The sequence below is a fragment of the Helianthus annuus genome, chromosome 13 (assembly GCF_002127325.2).
Source record: "Helianthus annuus cultivar XRQ/B chromosome 13, HanXRQr2.0-SUNRISE, whole genome shotgun sequence".
NCBI classification, from domain to species: Eukaryota; Viridiplantae; Streptophyta; class Magnoliopsida; order Asterales; family Asteraceae; genus Helianthus; species Helianthus annuus.
In genome coordinates this window covers 136,571,602-136,589,390 of record NC_035445.2, presented here as the reverse complement: position 1 = coordinate 136,589,390, position 17,789 = coordinate 136,571,602, and the positions used below count along the sequence as shown (strand labels likewise).

General features: G+C 34.5%; 1 protein-coding gene and 2 long non-coding RNA genes across 4 annotated transcripts; 2 read left to right on the top strand and 1 right to left on the bottom strand.

The window, feature by feature from the left end:
• Positions 1-11,720: 11,720 nt before the first annotated feature.
• On the top strand, positions 11,721-13,745 carry LOC118485978. Its single transcript, XR_004877834.1, has 2 exons — positions 11,721-11,976; positions 13,538-13,745. It is a non-coding gene; the product is annotated as an uncharacterized LOC118485978 (long non-coding RNA).
• Positions 13,746-13,895: 150 nt separating this feature from the next.
• LOC118485977 lies at positions 13,896-15,124 on the bottom strand. Its single transcript, XM_035982541.1, has 4 exons — positions 14,687-15,124; positions 14,463-14,599; positions 14,254-14,351; positions 13,896-14,187 (listed from the first exon to the last, which is right to left on the bottom strand). The coding sequence occupies exons 1-4, from the start codon at positions 14,964-14,966 to the stop codon at positions 13,962-13,964; spliced, it is 741 nt and encodes a 246-aa protein (XP_035838434.1). The 5' UTR covers positions 14,967-15,124; the 3' UTR covers positions 13,896-13,961.
• Positions 15,125-15,886: 762 nt separating this feature from the next.
• On the top strand, positions 15,887-17,282 carry LOC110903270. 2 transcript variants are annotated; one of them, XR_002571804.2, is made up of 4 exons: positions 15,887-16,267; positions 16,353-16,432; positions 16,527-16,643; positions 16,736-17,282. It is a non-coding gene; the product is annotated as an uncharacterized LOC110903270 (long non-coding RNA). The 2 variants fall into 2 exon arrangements; XR_002571803.2 differs by having other exon boundaries at positions 16,527-17,282.
• The last annotated feature ends 507 nt before the right edge of the window (positions 17,283-17,789 follow it).

The window sequence follows — 17,789 nt, the reverse complement described above, 5'->3', positions numbered from 1 at the left end:
ATTAATAAAACAATGTGCTTTGGTGTTATTATATGTGCTTTTGTGTTATTATGTGTGTAACTGTGTTTGGTAATTTTTCAATTCGATTCGATTTCGATTTCAAGCTCTAAATCGCTTTCTGGAAGGTTATACGCACACTGATGCGTAAATATAACCAGTTTAATGCAACAAACACTCCGAAATAGGGAAATAGGCTTAACATACCTTAAATAACCTCCACATAACTTAGAATAAGTTTTGGATGGTTTGGTGTGTTGAAATCAAGTTTGTTCGATCGCAGGGACTATTTGTGTGAAACTGCGAAACTATACCGATTTGTATAGTAACGAACATTCGAAACTTGATCATAAGTTAAACATACCCTAAATAACCTTTACATAGCTTAGAAATGGGCTTTGAGGGGTTCAGTATGCTAAAATAAACTTTATTGATCAATAGGGACTAAAAGCGTCAAAAAAGTGCACAAGTTTGCACTTTCGCGCATAATTTACGTTCTGAATATATCCGGACATCCAAAAATTCATGTAATCATTAAAATATTATGTTTTAGTGATTGTCTTGATAAAATTCCATTCATCGCTTAATTTGGATCGTTTTTGCGTTCGTTACGACTTCCGTCGTAATTAAGCGAATAACGCAACCGTACGACCGAACGAACCGACATCCAGGATATTTTTGAGCATGTTTGGAGTTCCCTATACTTTAACTTCATTTTAGAGCCTTGAAATGAGGTTAACGGGGCTTAACGTGTCAAAAATGAGCCGAAATGCAAGTTTCTGAAGTGCAGGAGCCTGTTTTGACAATCTGCCAAAGACCCTTACACGGGCCGCGTAAGGTGAGCCCATGTGCTTACGCGGGCCGCCTGAGAGGCCCAGATCAGCAAAACTGTTTTCCAGCTGTTAACAGCTGTTCCACACCCTTTGCACCTGGTTTTGATCAATCTATGGGCCAAATTTGATGGTTTTCAAGAGCCCATGGTATCCAAATACCATGTGCCCACTTGTACGGCTTAGATCGAAGCTCAATCTTCGAGAAACGATCCTAACGGCTCTTGAATTCCTATAAATACCCATCTCCTTTCACTTGCAAAACCCACAATGATCTGATTTTGGCTCTCTAAGTTGAAGTTTATGCTTCATACCTGAGAGTAAATCGGATCATAGCTTGTGGGGACCTTTTGTAAGTATTCTTTCGTTCTTTTCATTCGTTTTTCGCTTAAAAGTCAAACTGCGTTTGACTTTCTGCATTGACCAGTTTATGGTTAATGCGAAGTTCGTTTGAACTTCATAACGTGAGCGTAATCACGACGGTTATAGTCCCTAGTGACTATACCTACTGATTACCACGTTATCTAGGCTCAGTGACGAGTCGTAGCTTCAGCCAGAATGCGTATTCTCGCGTATTTTGTAACCAAGCTACTTTTAGGTATCAAAACCGTTTGTTTTGATACCAAACCTGTTTTCTAACTTAACTAAACATGTTTCGACATGTTTAGCTCGTCACTTTTTAGATTTGTGCTTGTGTAGAGTCGTAAGTCAAGCGGACTAAACACCCGCTTAGACTTTCGAACATGAACCGTTTGGTCGATCATTAGGATCCGACCAAACATGTTTAGTGACCATAGTTGTATAGGGAATAACCTTCCGAGGTTATACCTTATGGTCACTTAGGTTTAATTAGTCGCATGATAAGTAGTTTATATGCCTTTGGTAAATGACCAAAATGCCCTTTTCATACATAATCGGTAAATAAGCATATGTAACATAAACTTTTGTCACGTAACTGATTATGTAACATATTTAAACATGTAGAGGCATATAATACTTGTCATAGGACTAGTTAGGCGGTCCAAACGCGTTTTACGCGAACGACGCGTTAAAGTAGCGTAAGCTACCTTAATGAGTCGCAATGGGTCGAAAGCACTCAGGTTAGGTTTCAATTTAGGCTGTAGCCTTTGTTAAACCATATCACATGAGTTCCAACACTCATTTAGTTTACAAGACTTCATTCTATCCGATCGTCCGATTTAGGCGTCTATTGTTTGACTAGTGGTTCGATTACTAGGTGCTACTTGATTTCTCTGGTTTGCTTGAGTTGTTGAAGTTCTATTGATTGAGGATACTTTGCACTACATGTGAGTACATAGTTCCCCTATTTTACTGTTTTTAAATGTTTTGGGGTGATTCATATGTACGAAATGTTTTCAAGGTTTAAACGATGATTTCAAAAACGATTAAAACGATTTTTACTAAACTAATAACGATTTCAATAATGTGAACAAACTTGATGGTTGTAGTTACATAACGAATGACATTCATTAATTTTGGCCGAACCGACCAGTATTAGGTTATGGTACCATAGGATCTGACAAATCCCGTTATCTTACTGCACCCATGGTTATGTGTGGGGGTTGTGGGTAACGACTGAATCTGTGATTGTTAACTTACCCTTTGGTGGTTTGTTAATGCGAGAAGCGAGATAGTCGAGTCATGAAGGTTTGAATATTATTAGCGAGACGACCATAAATGAGTTTTCACAATTAAAACGAGGATGATTTAAACGAGTAAACGATTTGGAAAACGATTTTAACGAGTTAAATGATTTGGGTAAACGATTGGTTTTGGTTAGTGTTTAGATAACGGGACGGGTGTAATGTGATGAAAGCACGCCGCTGGTACTTCCTATATATAAGTGTTTTCGTCATATTACATATCGTGGCGTTATTTAGTTCACTTGGGTCAACGATTTTGAAACGATGTCACACAGCGATGTTTTTCTAAAAGATATAAACTATACGAGTTTTTAACGAGTTTTTACAAGATGTTTTACAAGTTGGTTTTCTAAAACAAATGTTTTTGGGGTTAAGAAGCATGGCTACGAGATTTTATAAACTATAACCATCTTGATTTGAGTTGGTTAATTTGTTGCAATACACTTTTCAAAACGAGGTTTTTATTTTGACTCCTGTAGTCTAACTAAGTACTGCAACATATAAACGAAGCCATGATTCCGATACTCTTATAAAACCTATGTACTCGCCAGCATTTCTTTGCTGACTTTGTTTTTACATATGTTTCAGGTGATGTTGCTTGATGTGATTTCTAGGATGCATGCGTCACATAGGATCTGGACAAGGCCTTAGTGACATAATAACTATGATAGACGATATAAAACTTGTTTGTTCTATGTTAAGACAATGAAATGTTTAAATATTATCAATAAAACGAAACACTTTTGTATCCATGGTTATGAAACGATAATTCTGTTACAACACTCCCCGACGTTTCCGCCACGGTTTGTTGTTTTACGTGGTCGGGGTGTGACACATAAAATGTATAAGTATGGATGTAGGAAATAATGATTTTGTTTATAGTATAAATCGAACTACATGAGTTTATGCACGTAAACGATTAAAAGTTTTGAGTATGAAAGAAAAGGGGATGAGTGACACGCATGAGATTGTTGTGAAATATTGACTAAAACGTGTAAAATGATATGCGTGTATAGTTTGTGAATGTAAATAGATCGAGTTGTCACGAAATATAGACTCTAGTTTGTGAATGTAAAGAGAGTATAAAACGTTTATTGGTCATGCAAAAAGGCACTTTGTAAAGGAATGGAAATGCTACTATGGTTTTTAAAAGAATTTACATAGTTGAAAATTTGTCGTCCTTATGAAGTTTCCTTGCCCACGTGTTTCGAATTTACTTGACGTATCGAGCGAGGTTTTGAAAAGTTATTGGGATTAACAAGTTTGCATCGTTTAAGTAACTTTGTATTAGAAAGTTTTGAAGTTTATAGCTTTTTGTGAAAAGGTTCATCCTTAGGAAAAGGATCTTGGTATATGAACTTTGCGTTTTGCTGGGAAAGCGTCTTTTAATAAAAATGTGTTATTGATTTTAAAAGAAGTTTTAGTAAACGACTGAATAATATTTGTAATATTTTGTATGAAAAGCTGGTTTGATTCTCAATTGGAAAATAGTATTCTTTAGTATAGTGATGCGAGACGAGCGTGTTTTAGTAATCACGTGAAATATGAAATTTTGTGGGCAATGATTTTATTAGACCCCGCCTAGGTTGATAAGTAGCATTTCGTGAAATTTTGAAAGTCGAGGAATAGCGTTTATGGTATAAGTTGAGAATTTTGTGTGTGTGAGCTACATGAAAATAGATTGTAGGATAAGATATTCATTTATATAACAATGCATTTTGAAATAATTAGGGATTTGACTAATGATAAATAATTTAGATATAAACATAATCGTATTTACATAATATAGTCTTTTAAAAGAGAGCATTGGTAATGATCACCTAGGTAAGGGAATCACCCCAATTCGTTGGTGAGGTCGTTGTAAGATGAGAAAAGAAGCAGAGTTAATCGTCAAGGTAAGGAAATCACTCCTATCTCGATGATATGTCTCTGCTCGTTGTTACAAAAGCGTATAAAAAATTACGTGAAAACATGCATGCTAATAATGTATAATCGTATGAAAAGTAAGAGTATGATGTTGCGCAAAAATGAAATCTCGAAAAATTGTTCAAAATTGACAAACGATCGAAAATAATAAAGCGTAAGCTCGAATAAAACTTGGATGGTTCCAAACGGAACATTGACTAACCAAAGTGGTCAAAATATCTTTTGAAATTGAGAAACATGCTTTGGCCTAATAGGTAGAATACTCTCGCCGATATCTCGGCTAACGGTACTCACCCTTCCAGTTATTACATGTTCCCAATCCATCGAAGATTCGAGACTTGGTGGGACTTTTGAAAATCAAGGAGCGGAACTAGTCGACAAGGTGCGGGTTTCACCCCTAACTTGACGATTTCGTAACCTAAGTGTGTTTGGCACTCGTCGAGTCAAAATTTAATTTCGACACTTTGATGAGGGTCCACTGGAATTTGAAATGGAAATTCTCCATCAAGGTGGGGGTTTCACTCCTAACTTGGTGGCAAATTTCGCGTAAAAAGAATAGATGGATTGAGAGTCGTTCACCAAATTGTGGGTTTCACGCCTATTTTGGTGAAGTCGTCTCATTTGTGTATCACGAGTGGTTTTGAGTTTAGTACAGACGAGTAAAATGCCTTAGGAAGACGTATGTTTGAAATATTAAATCAAGTATAACACATAATGCATTTCAAAAAATTTAACACATAGGATACGTTTTCAAGAAGTTAACTCATAAGCAACATTTCAAGAATAACACGTAAAGATGTTTCATACAAGTAGCATGTGAAGCAAATATGGTCGAATCTGGTGCTTAACTATAGACTAGGTCAAAAGCATGGCAATTTTCCTAATTCCCTATAGTTATGGCTCTGATACCAATATGTCACACCCCAACCAATGGCGGAATCATTGGAGTGGGACTTGTTCAAGATTGCAAGAGACTTCATAACACTATTTGTGACAATAATTAATTCAACCATAGATAAATTGTTAAAGCATTCCAAGAAATTCAAATAACAACATTGTTTAACATAACATAACAAAATTGATACAACACTTTAAACCTAAACGTCTAAGTGAGTATCTAGGCATCTTTGCTAGTCCATTTTCATAGCATCATCAATCCTCACCCTGTAACATGTTTAAAATACAATTCAATGCAAAAGCAAAGGCGAGTATACAAGTTTAAGAATAAGTATAAGTATAAAAGTTTAAAAACGAATCCACATGGCAACTTAGTTTATACAAGATCAACCTAACATGGCATGCAATATTTCTAGCCAATCCTCTGTTTAGGCAAGAAAGTTTAGTTAATTCGACATGACCACAAGTTTAAGGGGGGCGGTGCGTTACTCCTATAGCGCTATACATGTCTAATGGAGGCTTGTGAAAGCTAATGACTAAAACATATCACATAAGTATGGTCCACGTAAGCATCAAGTATCACAACATAGTATTCATGTATAAGTATTGTTTTCGTGCATTGCATAAAGAATAAGTTTAAGTGTAGTTTTAATAAGGTAACATGTTACACCCCAAAAAGTGGTAAACATAAAAAGGGGGTTGCGAGTATACTTACAATATTGCAAATGCTTCCGATTATCCAAGTGCTGACGAGTGTACGAGTTTGGGAGGATGGAACACCACGGTCACCCTATATGGGCAATGATGGTGCATGAGTAAACGGGATTACGACGGAGGATTTAAAGTGGAATATGAAGTATAACTTGTTGATATAAATGTAAATATAATATATATATATATATATATATATATAGTTTAAGTAATGTTTCTAAATTAATTCTTTCAAAAGTGTCATTGAAATGTCGTCCAAAAATAAAAATAATTATACATTTATATCTATTTTATAAAAATTAGTCGAAGTTGATAGGTTTCGTTTTATAAAATTTACACGTTTTGTTTTACAGAATTTTACGAAAAACGGGCAGAGTCTCCTCTGTTTTTTGATGATCCCTACAATGCAAGTTGTCGTTATTATTTTCCAAAATTCAATAAACAAATCACTAATACAATATATAAATATATAATTTCTACGCAAACTCAAATTATATGAAGTTCGGTTCCGTGACGAAATAAATTAGGGTTTGTTGCATCTTTAGTTTTAGGAAGGACCATTCTAACCCTAACCTTTGAAGGGTTTAAATAAATTAGCTAAGTTAACTTAGTTTAAGTTATATAACATGGTTGACCAACTAACTAGGTTATATGTATATTCTAAAAGAACTAATCTTTACAATTAAATTAACCGGGTTAGTTTGTATCCTTTTCTAACTTTAAAGTTTAACGAGACGAACAAGATTATTATAAAAAAAATAAACTTTTAAAATTGTAAAATTAATTAATTTAATTAATTAAACGATGAAAAGTTAACCATATTTATAACGAATTAAAATAAAGATAAAAGATTTCCAACGATACGACGGATTATAATTTTGCAAGAGGCAAGCTTCTAAAAATAGATTTTTAAGACTTGATTTCTAAATTAGGAAAGTCATGAAAATGCGGTGCGTTACAAATTAACATAATAACTTTGAAAAATAATGTTTACCTGGACATTTTCTCATTCCAAAATCCAAAATTAAAAATTTGGAACCATATATGTAAAAATAGTGCCAGACTTCTACTTCTACCGAAGCCATGGTGGGTCGAACCCTACAATCCAATTTAAGTCCATATGTCATACAACAATAAAATCATATAAATCCAATAATAAAATCATATAAGTCCATATTTAATTAACACAAGGGTAATTTAGGTGTTTCATTAAAAACTTAACGGTAAAATAGACGGTGTTAAGAGACTGGACTGAAATGGTTACGAAAGTGAAACCACAGGGACTGAAATCGCAATTTTTAAACTAGTGGACTGAAATAGTGATTTTTGACAAACCACAGGGACGAAAACAGTAATTAACTCATTTAGATATAATTTTGTTTTTTATTAATAAGGGCATTATGGTCAATTCACGTGTATTTAACAGAATAAATGGACGGTGTTAACGGAGGTGGACTGAAATGGTAACGAAAGTGAAACTACAGAGACTGAAATCGCAAATTTTAAACTAATGGACTGAAGTAGTGATTTTTGACAAACCACATGGACGAAAATAGTAATTAACTCTAGTATAAAATAAAGATTTTATATTATTATTATTATGAGAGTCTCACGCAAAAATACATGTATATATTGTTTTATTATGATTATGATGGTTTTGTAACGGTGTAACTTCCTCACTATCACATTAACACTTACAGGTGTACTCGTTATTTCGTTTCAAATCAATTAAATTAAATCGAATTGAAACCGTTTGAAGCCTAATAAAATGACACATTCGGTTTTCGGAAATCTGAATTCGGTTCAAATCAAATACGCCTAATATCAAATAATGGTCATTTAATTTAATTTAGTCAATCTAATTACAATTTAGCCCAATTATATTCACTCCATCCAAATCAAATAACAAATAATTGTAAATGAAAAACAAATAAGAAAATGAATGTATTCTTTTTTTTTTTTTTAAACTCTTTGAATTCAATTTGATTTAGTTTCCAGTTTCTACCGAATAAACCAAAACCTAATCAATGAACACATGCTTTTAAATACCAACATTCATTTCTCTCATTAACTCTAACTCAATCATTAAGTCTAACTCAATCACATGACATTTTGATAATCGTCTCTTTCATTTTTCATGACATTTTGATCATCATCTCTCTCATTTTTTTAACGTCAACAAACCAAGCCACCTGGATACACCCATTGGCAAAAGGCACCAACGCCCATGATTACATACAGCGCTGGTGACTCGATCTGTCACTAATTCTAAAGAAAACTCATTATGGTAAAATGTCTGGCTCGTGCATGACATTTTTGTCACAAACGAGACTCTAACCGACGAACTACCCTAGAGAAAGTAACCGGAGTACCGCTAGAGTCCTTCCCCTTTGTTTTTTAAACATGTAACAAAACTTGCCATGCGAGTACACCCTATCTCTCTCATTAACTAAAAGTGTTTAGAGTAAAACGGTAATTTTTATCATACCTAAAACCGAATTTAACCCTATTTTTTTAATGGCAAATGTTACTGCTATTATAAATTACACCAATAAATCTAAATGACATCATTGCCAACACAAAACATTTTTTATTTAAAATTGGTTATTTACTGATTACATCCACAGACGTTTATATATATAATACAAAGACTATGAGGGGGAATAGTGACAGGCTACTCTCTAGCACCCTCTTATTGGTCGTAACTTTTTGTATTCTATTGTTAAACCTTTAACTTCGCTAATATACGTGTTAAGCCCCTCTTTAAAAAAGAGTTAATTACTGTTTTCGTCCATGTGGTTTGTCAAAAATCACTATTTCAGTCCATTAGTTTAAAAATTGCGATTTCAGTCCATGCGATTTCACTTTCATAACCATTTCAGTCCATCCCATAACCATTTAAGTCCCCGTACTTAACAGAATAATGAATTGAAATGGTTACGAAAGTGAAACTACAGGGACTGAAATCGCAATTTTTAAACTAATGAACTGAAATAGTGATTTTTGACAAACCACATGGACGAAAACAGTAATTAACTCAAAAAAAAAGTTGTCTTTGTATTGGTTAACTTTGTTTATATGCGTATTTAGTCTCTCTACTTTAACTTTAGTAGTGTACATGTTTAATCCTTCTACTTTTATTTTTTTTTAGTAATTGATTGTGGCTTTTTGTATTTTGCTTTTAAACCTTCAACTTCGCTAATATACGTTTTTAGCCCCTCTGTTTAAAAAAATATTTTTATTAGTTAACTTTGTTTATATGCGTATTTAGTCTCTCTGCTTTAACTTTTATAGTGTACATAATTAGTCCATCTACTTTTATTCCTTTTAGTATTTCATCTTTTAGCCTTTTTCCTTGGCTACCATGACGAACCAACCCAGGAGAATAGTGATTGTTTGCTATTGGTGGACAAACGATACTACTCATGGAATTTAATAAAGGTACTCTATGACGAGCGTATTTTTACCTATATCGCGGTGTAATTTTTTTAGAGTAAACCTCAATTTTTGTCCCTGTGGTTTGCTGATTTTAACACTCTCAGTCCAATAGTTTAAAAATTGCATTTATCATCCATTAGTTTGCTGATTTTAACAGTTTCAGTCCACTCCAGTGTTAGTGATGTGGACTGAAACTGTTAAAATCAGCAAACTAATGGACTGAAACTGTTAAAATCAGCAAAGTAATAGACGATAAATGCAAATTTTAAACTATTGGACTTAGAGCATTCACATCCAGCCCCCTAAAATTAAACATACATTCCACTAAAAAACAACTTATGTATCAATATATTTCCACTAAAAACAAATACTTTTTCTCTCTCCTTTTCAATTAGATAATATTTTTATACCTTTATCATTACATTTTTCTCTCTCCTTCACTCACAACCACTTTCAATATATATTAAAAAATTATAGTGGGTGAACAGTGTCCCCCCAAATATACAGATGAACAGTAACATTTTCTCTCTCCTCCACTCACAACAATTTTTTATACTCTTTATATTTTAAAAACCCCACACTCACAATTTAGTTCTTTGGATGTGAATGCTTTTAGAGTGTTAAAATCAGCAAACCATATGGACGAAAATTAAGGTTTAATCTTTTTTTTTTAGATTATATTACGAGTAGTATGTTCAAGTAGCCGAAACACAATACATATATTATCAAGGGTGGAGATACAATAGGAAGTTTATTTGGCTAGGAAGGCTAGGAAGTGATCTTGACCATCCATTAAGTTAATTAAGGGCTAAGATTAAATCAGGGAAATTGAAATGGAGAAAAGAGGCGCGTGAGTTTGTTCAAGGGCATTCTAGTCAATCCAAGCCAATAGTTTCTCTCTCCTCCAATTCCCCCTCATTTTTTAAACGTTAATAACTCTTTCATACGACATTATTTTTTTATAAAAATTGCACCAAAAAAACGAACGTTTTTTTATCTTTAAAACGAGTATACTATAGCTATATTTTAAAAAAAAAATTTAAACCCAGTTGCATAAAACGCAATAGAAAAACCACCAGTTACGTGAAACGCAATGAAAAAAAAAACCTAAAAAATGACATTTTTCTAAAACGCAATGCACCAAAAACACAAAGAAATGACTTATTTGTAAAACGCAATGGCCAGAAAACACACAGAAATGTCTTATTTGTAAAACGCAATGGCCAGAAAACAGATAAAAATGTGTTTTACCTAAAACGCAATGCACCAAAAACACAAAGAAATGTCTTATTTGTAAAACGCAATGGCCAGAAAACACTTAAAATGAATGTTTTCTAAAACGCAATGGACTGAAAACACATAAAAAAATGTTTTACCTAAAACGCAATGCACCAAAAACACAAAGAAATGCCTTATATGTAAAACGCAACGGCTAGAAAACACTTAAAAATGACTCATTCTAAAACGCAATAGCCAGAAACCACATAAAACTCTCTTATTTCTAAAACGCAATGGACACATAAAACTGTCTGTCACTGTGAACTGTCTGAATTGTCTACGAATTATTGTCTTCAAAATGAGCCAATTTCTGGAAAATTAATTTTTCTGATGCGTTTTTAGTACAACAATTTCTGGGGGGCAGCTCAACCCCAGCCAGGGGCTCTGCCCCTTGGACCCCGCCAGGGGCTGCCGCCCCTGGGACCCCGCTACCAGGGGCTGCCGCCCCCGGACCCCCGCAAAGATCGTAAAACGCAATGCCTAAATCAAAAACCCAGATCGTGAAAATGAAATTAAAGAATTTCTTACATGGATCGAAGCCGATTTCTTAATCAATTGACGAAATTTGAATGATAGAAACACTTATCAACGCTCGAATCGAGTGATTATCTCCAAAATCACCGGAAAAAACGAGATTTTTTATGAAATTAAACTGGGTTTTCTTCAAAAAAAAAAGCTGAAGAACACGTTGATCGGGTTTTGAATCATTGATTGGTGATGAAAATCGCACTATAATGTAGTGATTATTGAGATAGAAAGTGAAGAAATAGTTGAAGATGGTGGGTTTTGAAAATGGTGGGTTTTGAAGTTACTGGGTTTTGAAAAAAGGAAGAAGGAGTTGGATTGACTAAAATACCCTTTCTCTTTATTTTAAAATTTGCCACATGTCATAATCCTATGGCTTCCTATCCTTTCTAGCGAAAATTAACTTCCTATTTGATCTTTTCTCATATTATCAAACCGAAACACAATACATATATTATCAAACCGACACATACATTATCAAACTGAGAAATATTTTGTTTACCACCACACAACGCGAGTGGGGCATAAAACTAGTTTAAATACACAAAACACTTCACTTTCATCGGACTCGTCATCTCTTTCATTATTCACACACAGACACAGAATCAGAGATGATATACAGAAAATGGAGTTTGCTCACCGGTCCGGCGATGCTATTCGGCGGTGTCGCCGGCGCTACTGTCGCCCTCTATCTCACCTTCCGTAAACAAGTAATCACTTTTATTCTCATTCATCCTTTAAATCGCAAACCCTAATTTTACATTTTTAACAATTCTTTATTATTATTCGTTGTTAATTTCTCATATAGATCAGTCAATACGTTGCATGTTCCAATAGTACTGTTATACGATTAACTAATTAAACGTATTGGTTCGGTCCGATTTGGGGATTTTGGAGATAATTAGGGTTAGGGTTTAGAATCGGTTAGCCAGATCCCTAATTTGTGTATTAATCGGAATTGATCTGATCTTACTTAATTAAATATATGAATCATAGAACTGTGGTGTTTGATTTAATGTTAGTTTCTTCTATACACAATACTCGATCTGTATCATCAATGACATATGTATCATCAATTTGATATGAAATCAACTAAACAAGAACAATTTAAAGATCACAGATGTAAAACAGATGATGAACACAAAAAAGTTAACACAACTGTGAATTTCATTCAATCAAAAGTGATGTTAGTTTGCAATTGATAACCGCTACAAACTACAAATACATCATTACTATTTACTATGCAGTTAATCTCGCCGATATATCACCAGGCTATATCGGTTACCGGTCCCCTGGTGAGATATTGGTGCAAAATATCGGTCAAAATATTGATACCGATATTATCGGCGATATTGACTGATTTTGGACCGATATATCATCGATTTTGCCGATACCAGGACCTTTCTTCTTAGTTCCACCATTTGTCTTTCTTCTTATTGCTGCTATTAGTGTTTTAAGTCTTAATTGTTAATTGTTAGTGTTAAATGGTAGTGCTTTAAGTCTTAGTCAGTTCCTACTTGCTACAATTGTTTAGTGTTTTGCAAGTTGCAAAAGGTTAATTTGTTAATGGTAGGAGAGTATACTGAATGTTAGTGTTAAATTGCTATATATATAAATTCTGCATGAAATTAGAATTACTGATATCCCACCGCGATTACTGATATCTCAAATATTGGTCCTTGACCGATATCCGATTTTTGAACGCATTAACTGCTTAGACTATTTATTCGCCCGGAGTTACATTCACATAAATGATTAAGTTCCAAAATACAACAACCTTCGTGTAAACAAGTAAACTTCCGCGCACAATGTTACCTTTGTCCACAACAACTTTCATGTGACTTGAAGTTTTGCGTGGCTTGCAGCTTTTTTGTAAATCCATACTTAGAAAATTTAAGTACATCAGCCTTTATGATTCCTTCCAAATGACTTCTCGTTGATCACTTCGGATGGAAATCATGTTCAGTTTTTAATTGTGGACTATGCTGCCAAAAGCCCTTCGCTTTTTTAAGCTATGAGCCTTGCTTATCTTGGGCCCTCGCTTTTTAAGAGGTTTGGGCCTAGGCCCAAGGCCCCAAGGATCACTCTTTGCACCTTGAGTGTGCCTTGTGCCTTTGAAAACAATGCTTGTGGATACCTTTTGGAATCAAGATTGTGTTAATTTGAGTGATTTGTGCTATTTGATTACAAATTAGGGTTCATTTTAATTTCTTGGTTAGTTGTTTAGTCTGTGTAGCAGATTACTAATTGTGGTTTCTATGGATTTTACAGGACCAGTTTACTAAAACGCCTGCGAACAAGCAAGAGCTGATGCATGCTGCAAAGTAGAAGTGTGAGTGGACTTGAATCTCAATTCACAATGTTTGGCATTTAATTCAGGTTTTGTTTCTTTTATGATCTTATGGGAAGTATGTAATTCAGCTTTTGAGCTACTCATGGACTTTGATTTTATTTGAATAAGAGTGATGCTTCCTTTTCATCCGCGTAAATATGCTCTTGTTGTAAATAAACATCTTATTGGTTACACACTTACACTCTTAACAACTTAGAATATATAGACAACAATGCCCACAATTTGTCACAACTTAAGAAACTTTTATTGATATGTGATAGCTTCTCCTTCATTGTTCTTGTGAAATTTGTGAACCAAATTTGGCCCTCATAGTAAGATCATAATAATATAATAACACATCGCTTACGGACTCGTGATCCTGAGCTTCCTCTTGTATTCATCGGAAAGCATCAGCTTGGGTGTGGGTATGGGCGGTATGGTTGAAGATGACGTTGTCGGGCTTTCATCAATACTTTCATAAGTTGTTGTACGACCTTTGATCATTTCGGCCTCCCCGTTACGTTTCATCACAAGAAGGTTGCAAGGAACTTTTTTTGCAACATATTCAATGTGTTTTTTGTTATTATATCTGTGAAAGTGTTCTCAACCATTATTAGATATATCAATTTTTTTTATCAAAAATGGATCTTTGTACCTGTCAAAAACGACCCATGTTGCATAGGCGCTTGCGATTTTTTCTAGAACAAGTAACCGTTTTGGGAACCCTTGCCCGGTCTGTATCCGTGGTGTGACCTGTGTAGATTATTTCATTTTAAGCCAACTGTCAAAGACTTCAATGTTCTTTAAACTTTAAAGCTTCTAGCTTTAGCAATGATCAAATCAAGAAAGCATAGGTAACATTACCTTGTATTTCAAGCAAAGATCAACTAGTTCTTGAGCCTTTTGACACCGACTATCATTCCTCCATTCATCGGTGTCTCTCATACTCATTAAGTTTTTTATGTTCATTGTCCATATGTCTGTCTCAGTTTTGCAAGAAGCTGCAATCACCACCAATTTGTCACATAATCTTTGTTATTTTATTACCATAACACAGTTGTAAAAGTTGAGTTTTACGATATACTTACACACAAAACTTAACCATGGCTTGACCCCGAAAAGTGTAATAGTGCAGCAAGTATCCAGTTCGATATTCTTGAGTACCCACTCAAGTGCTTTCACTGAAAACTTCTTCGTTGCGTTCATCACGATCACCACATCTTTTTTTTCAAAGGGTTCATGTGAGCCTCGAGGACCGAAATTGTGCCCTAGACATATCCGAGGGTGGCTTGAAGTCGGTTGTTGGCGGTGGCGGCGGTGGTGGTGGTGGTGGCCTCTCTGGCGGCGTATGTGGCTTTGAAATTGCATTTCTTAGGCTGCAACTATCTTTACTATTTGTGCATGGGAGAAAGCAAAGGGATTTAGGTTGAGGGTGTGTGTAGTTTTTATAAAAAGTTAGTTTTGTTTTCATTGGAAATGTTTAAAACAAACCAAAACAGAAACTTTGACATGAGCAAGAAATAATAGCCTAGTTTTTGCAGGCAAACCTTGGTGATAGTATATCCAAGCAAGAAACTTATCCATATCAAAATTCCAAAAGACTTGGCTGTATTTCCTAGGTTTTAATTTTGTCAAGATCAGTTCATCACTTCATCTGATCTATTACCGTTGGAGTTTCGAAAATAACTCCACCAAGGTACAATACATGTACCGACGAGGTAGGGTATCGTTGACTCGCAAAAACTCTTGTTTATTTTTGAAAAGTTGCCAAATAGTTAGTGTGTTAATCATAATTAAGAATATGAAACACAACTTAGTTTGATCTATTTATAATATGAGTGGTAGTGATAGTTTTAAATACAAAAGAGTCTTAACGTGCGACGTTGCGCAAGTGAAAAAATAACGTGCGTAATTGGGGTTAACCCTCTCATCCGTAATTATGCAAATAACGTGCGTAATTAGGGTTTAACCCAACCCATGCGTAATTATGCAAATAATGTGCGTAATTACGTATCATAACGTGCCTAAGGCCACTCGGTGTGGGGCTCGGCTTGGCCCGTCCTGGCCCGTCGCCGAGCCTCAACATCGTTGTGAACGTCGGCCAAAAGACGTTGAAGCCGCTCCTCTCTCTTCTTCTTTATACACACACCTATACATACAACATATATATATATATACAGGGTGGGGTTCTAGAGTGAACACTAATGTATTTGCGAACTGAGTGAACAAATCCTGGCCATTGATCTACACACGTGTATGGCCAGGATTAGTTCACTCAGTTCGCAAGCTACACTAGTGTTCACTATTGAACCTAATCCTATATATATATATATATATAATAATAATAAGTGAAAGTTATTTGGGTTACGTGTCACTTAATTAGGGCATCCTCAGTTCTCTTTTCCCGCCCAACAGTACCACTGCCCTCCTCTATTTATATCATCCCTCATTTACTCATTTAGGGCTAATGCTTTCTTTCTCTCTCTGCTCTGCTCTATTCCGATCGATGTTTATCCTCTCTAATGTTTATCTTTCTTCTTCTTCTTCTTCTTCTTCTTCTCATATTCATCTCCTCAACAATGTACGGCAGAGGTTACTTCTATTGGATACCTCTGCGTTTGAAACCCTAAATCATGTACCGTCGAGTGGTTGAAGAAGAGAATAATCATGTAAGATCTATTTTTTATTCAGAAATTTTATTTCGTTTTATCTATTTTCTCATACTGAACATGATTACACCTTTTCTATCCTCAGAAGAAGAAACAGATCTCCTAGGGTTTCTTATCGTACTCGATGAACGCTTTTGTACAAGCTCCTCTTAATCAGTGACTCTGGTATGTTTGCTTTGTTGTATCATGTGATTACGAGTAGATTTATTTTGATATGTTTTGTACTTTGTCTTTCTAAAGCTTTTTTGTTGGTTTATAGAGTTTTTTGATTAGAAGCAACCTCTGCCGGACGGTTGTTGAGGAGATGGAAATGTGAAAGGTGATACCAAGTGTGTTGATAGGTGATACCAGTACAAAAGTTTAGGACATCAGCAAGGTAACTTAAATTGGTGTGATTTATTTTTTGGTATTTCTAACGTTTTGATTTACTGTTTATTGGAGCATTGATTCATTTGTAATCCTTTGCAGATCTCCCGTCATCTCAATTTGAGCAATTAAACGTAGTTTTGTTAATCACTATCGGTGTTTTAATTACTAGCAGTGCTTAAAAAGTTTTCCATCAGCTGTTTGACTTAACAATAGTTTTCGTTATTTATTCTAAATTCATCAGTTTTTGTAGGTAAACTGAAGTTTCCTACAATAGGCACAACCCAGCTAAGTTTCCTACAATGACAGTGGTTATAACAAGTTAATATGGCAAATCACTGTTCAATTATCTGCCTAACAAGTGTTGGATATAATGATGGTTCTACATAAAGTTTGATAAACATCATCCACTGTTCAATTATGAAAAACCACTGATCAAGACCAAAGTCCAGACAAGCACTGATCAACTAAATGTGAAACACTCTCCAACAACAGTGGTTCCCCATCAACATTAGTTGTTCTATCTTTGTTTATGTTAACAGTGTTTATTCTATCTTTGTTTATTTTAATAGTCCTTATATGTAACAAAATTTATCCTATCACTTCAGTGTTTTGATCTGTACTATTAATTGAACAGTTGTTTCATTTTTATACTAAAAAAAATTCCTATACACTTGGATGAATATTAAGCACCTCATCTTGATTGTTTGGGTATAGTATTCTTGAAATTGGTTCAAGCATTTGATTGTTCAAAATATTCCACTGCTGGAATACAACCTCTGTTTCTTCAATCTCCCTGTTGACCACTGATTGACCAAACATCAGTGTTTCCAAAACTGGTTGGTATCCACCTATCGGAAAAGTATCCACTGCTCACTTTTACATTGTTGACATCCAATTACATAAGAGTTCCACCAACATTATTTTCATGATAAAATTTAAAGTTAAGTTAAAAAATAAAAAAAAATTCTTGATGACTATTTGTTTCAAATCAAATTAGTAATTAATGCTGATTTCTTGAGCTTTGGACATTTGATTAAGCAAATTTTGAATTTCAAATTGACGGTTATTATATCTTGATTAAAGTTAAAATAAATTTTAAAAAAGTCATTATGGCATTTGCTTTCAAATCAAGTCAGTAGTTACTGATAATATC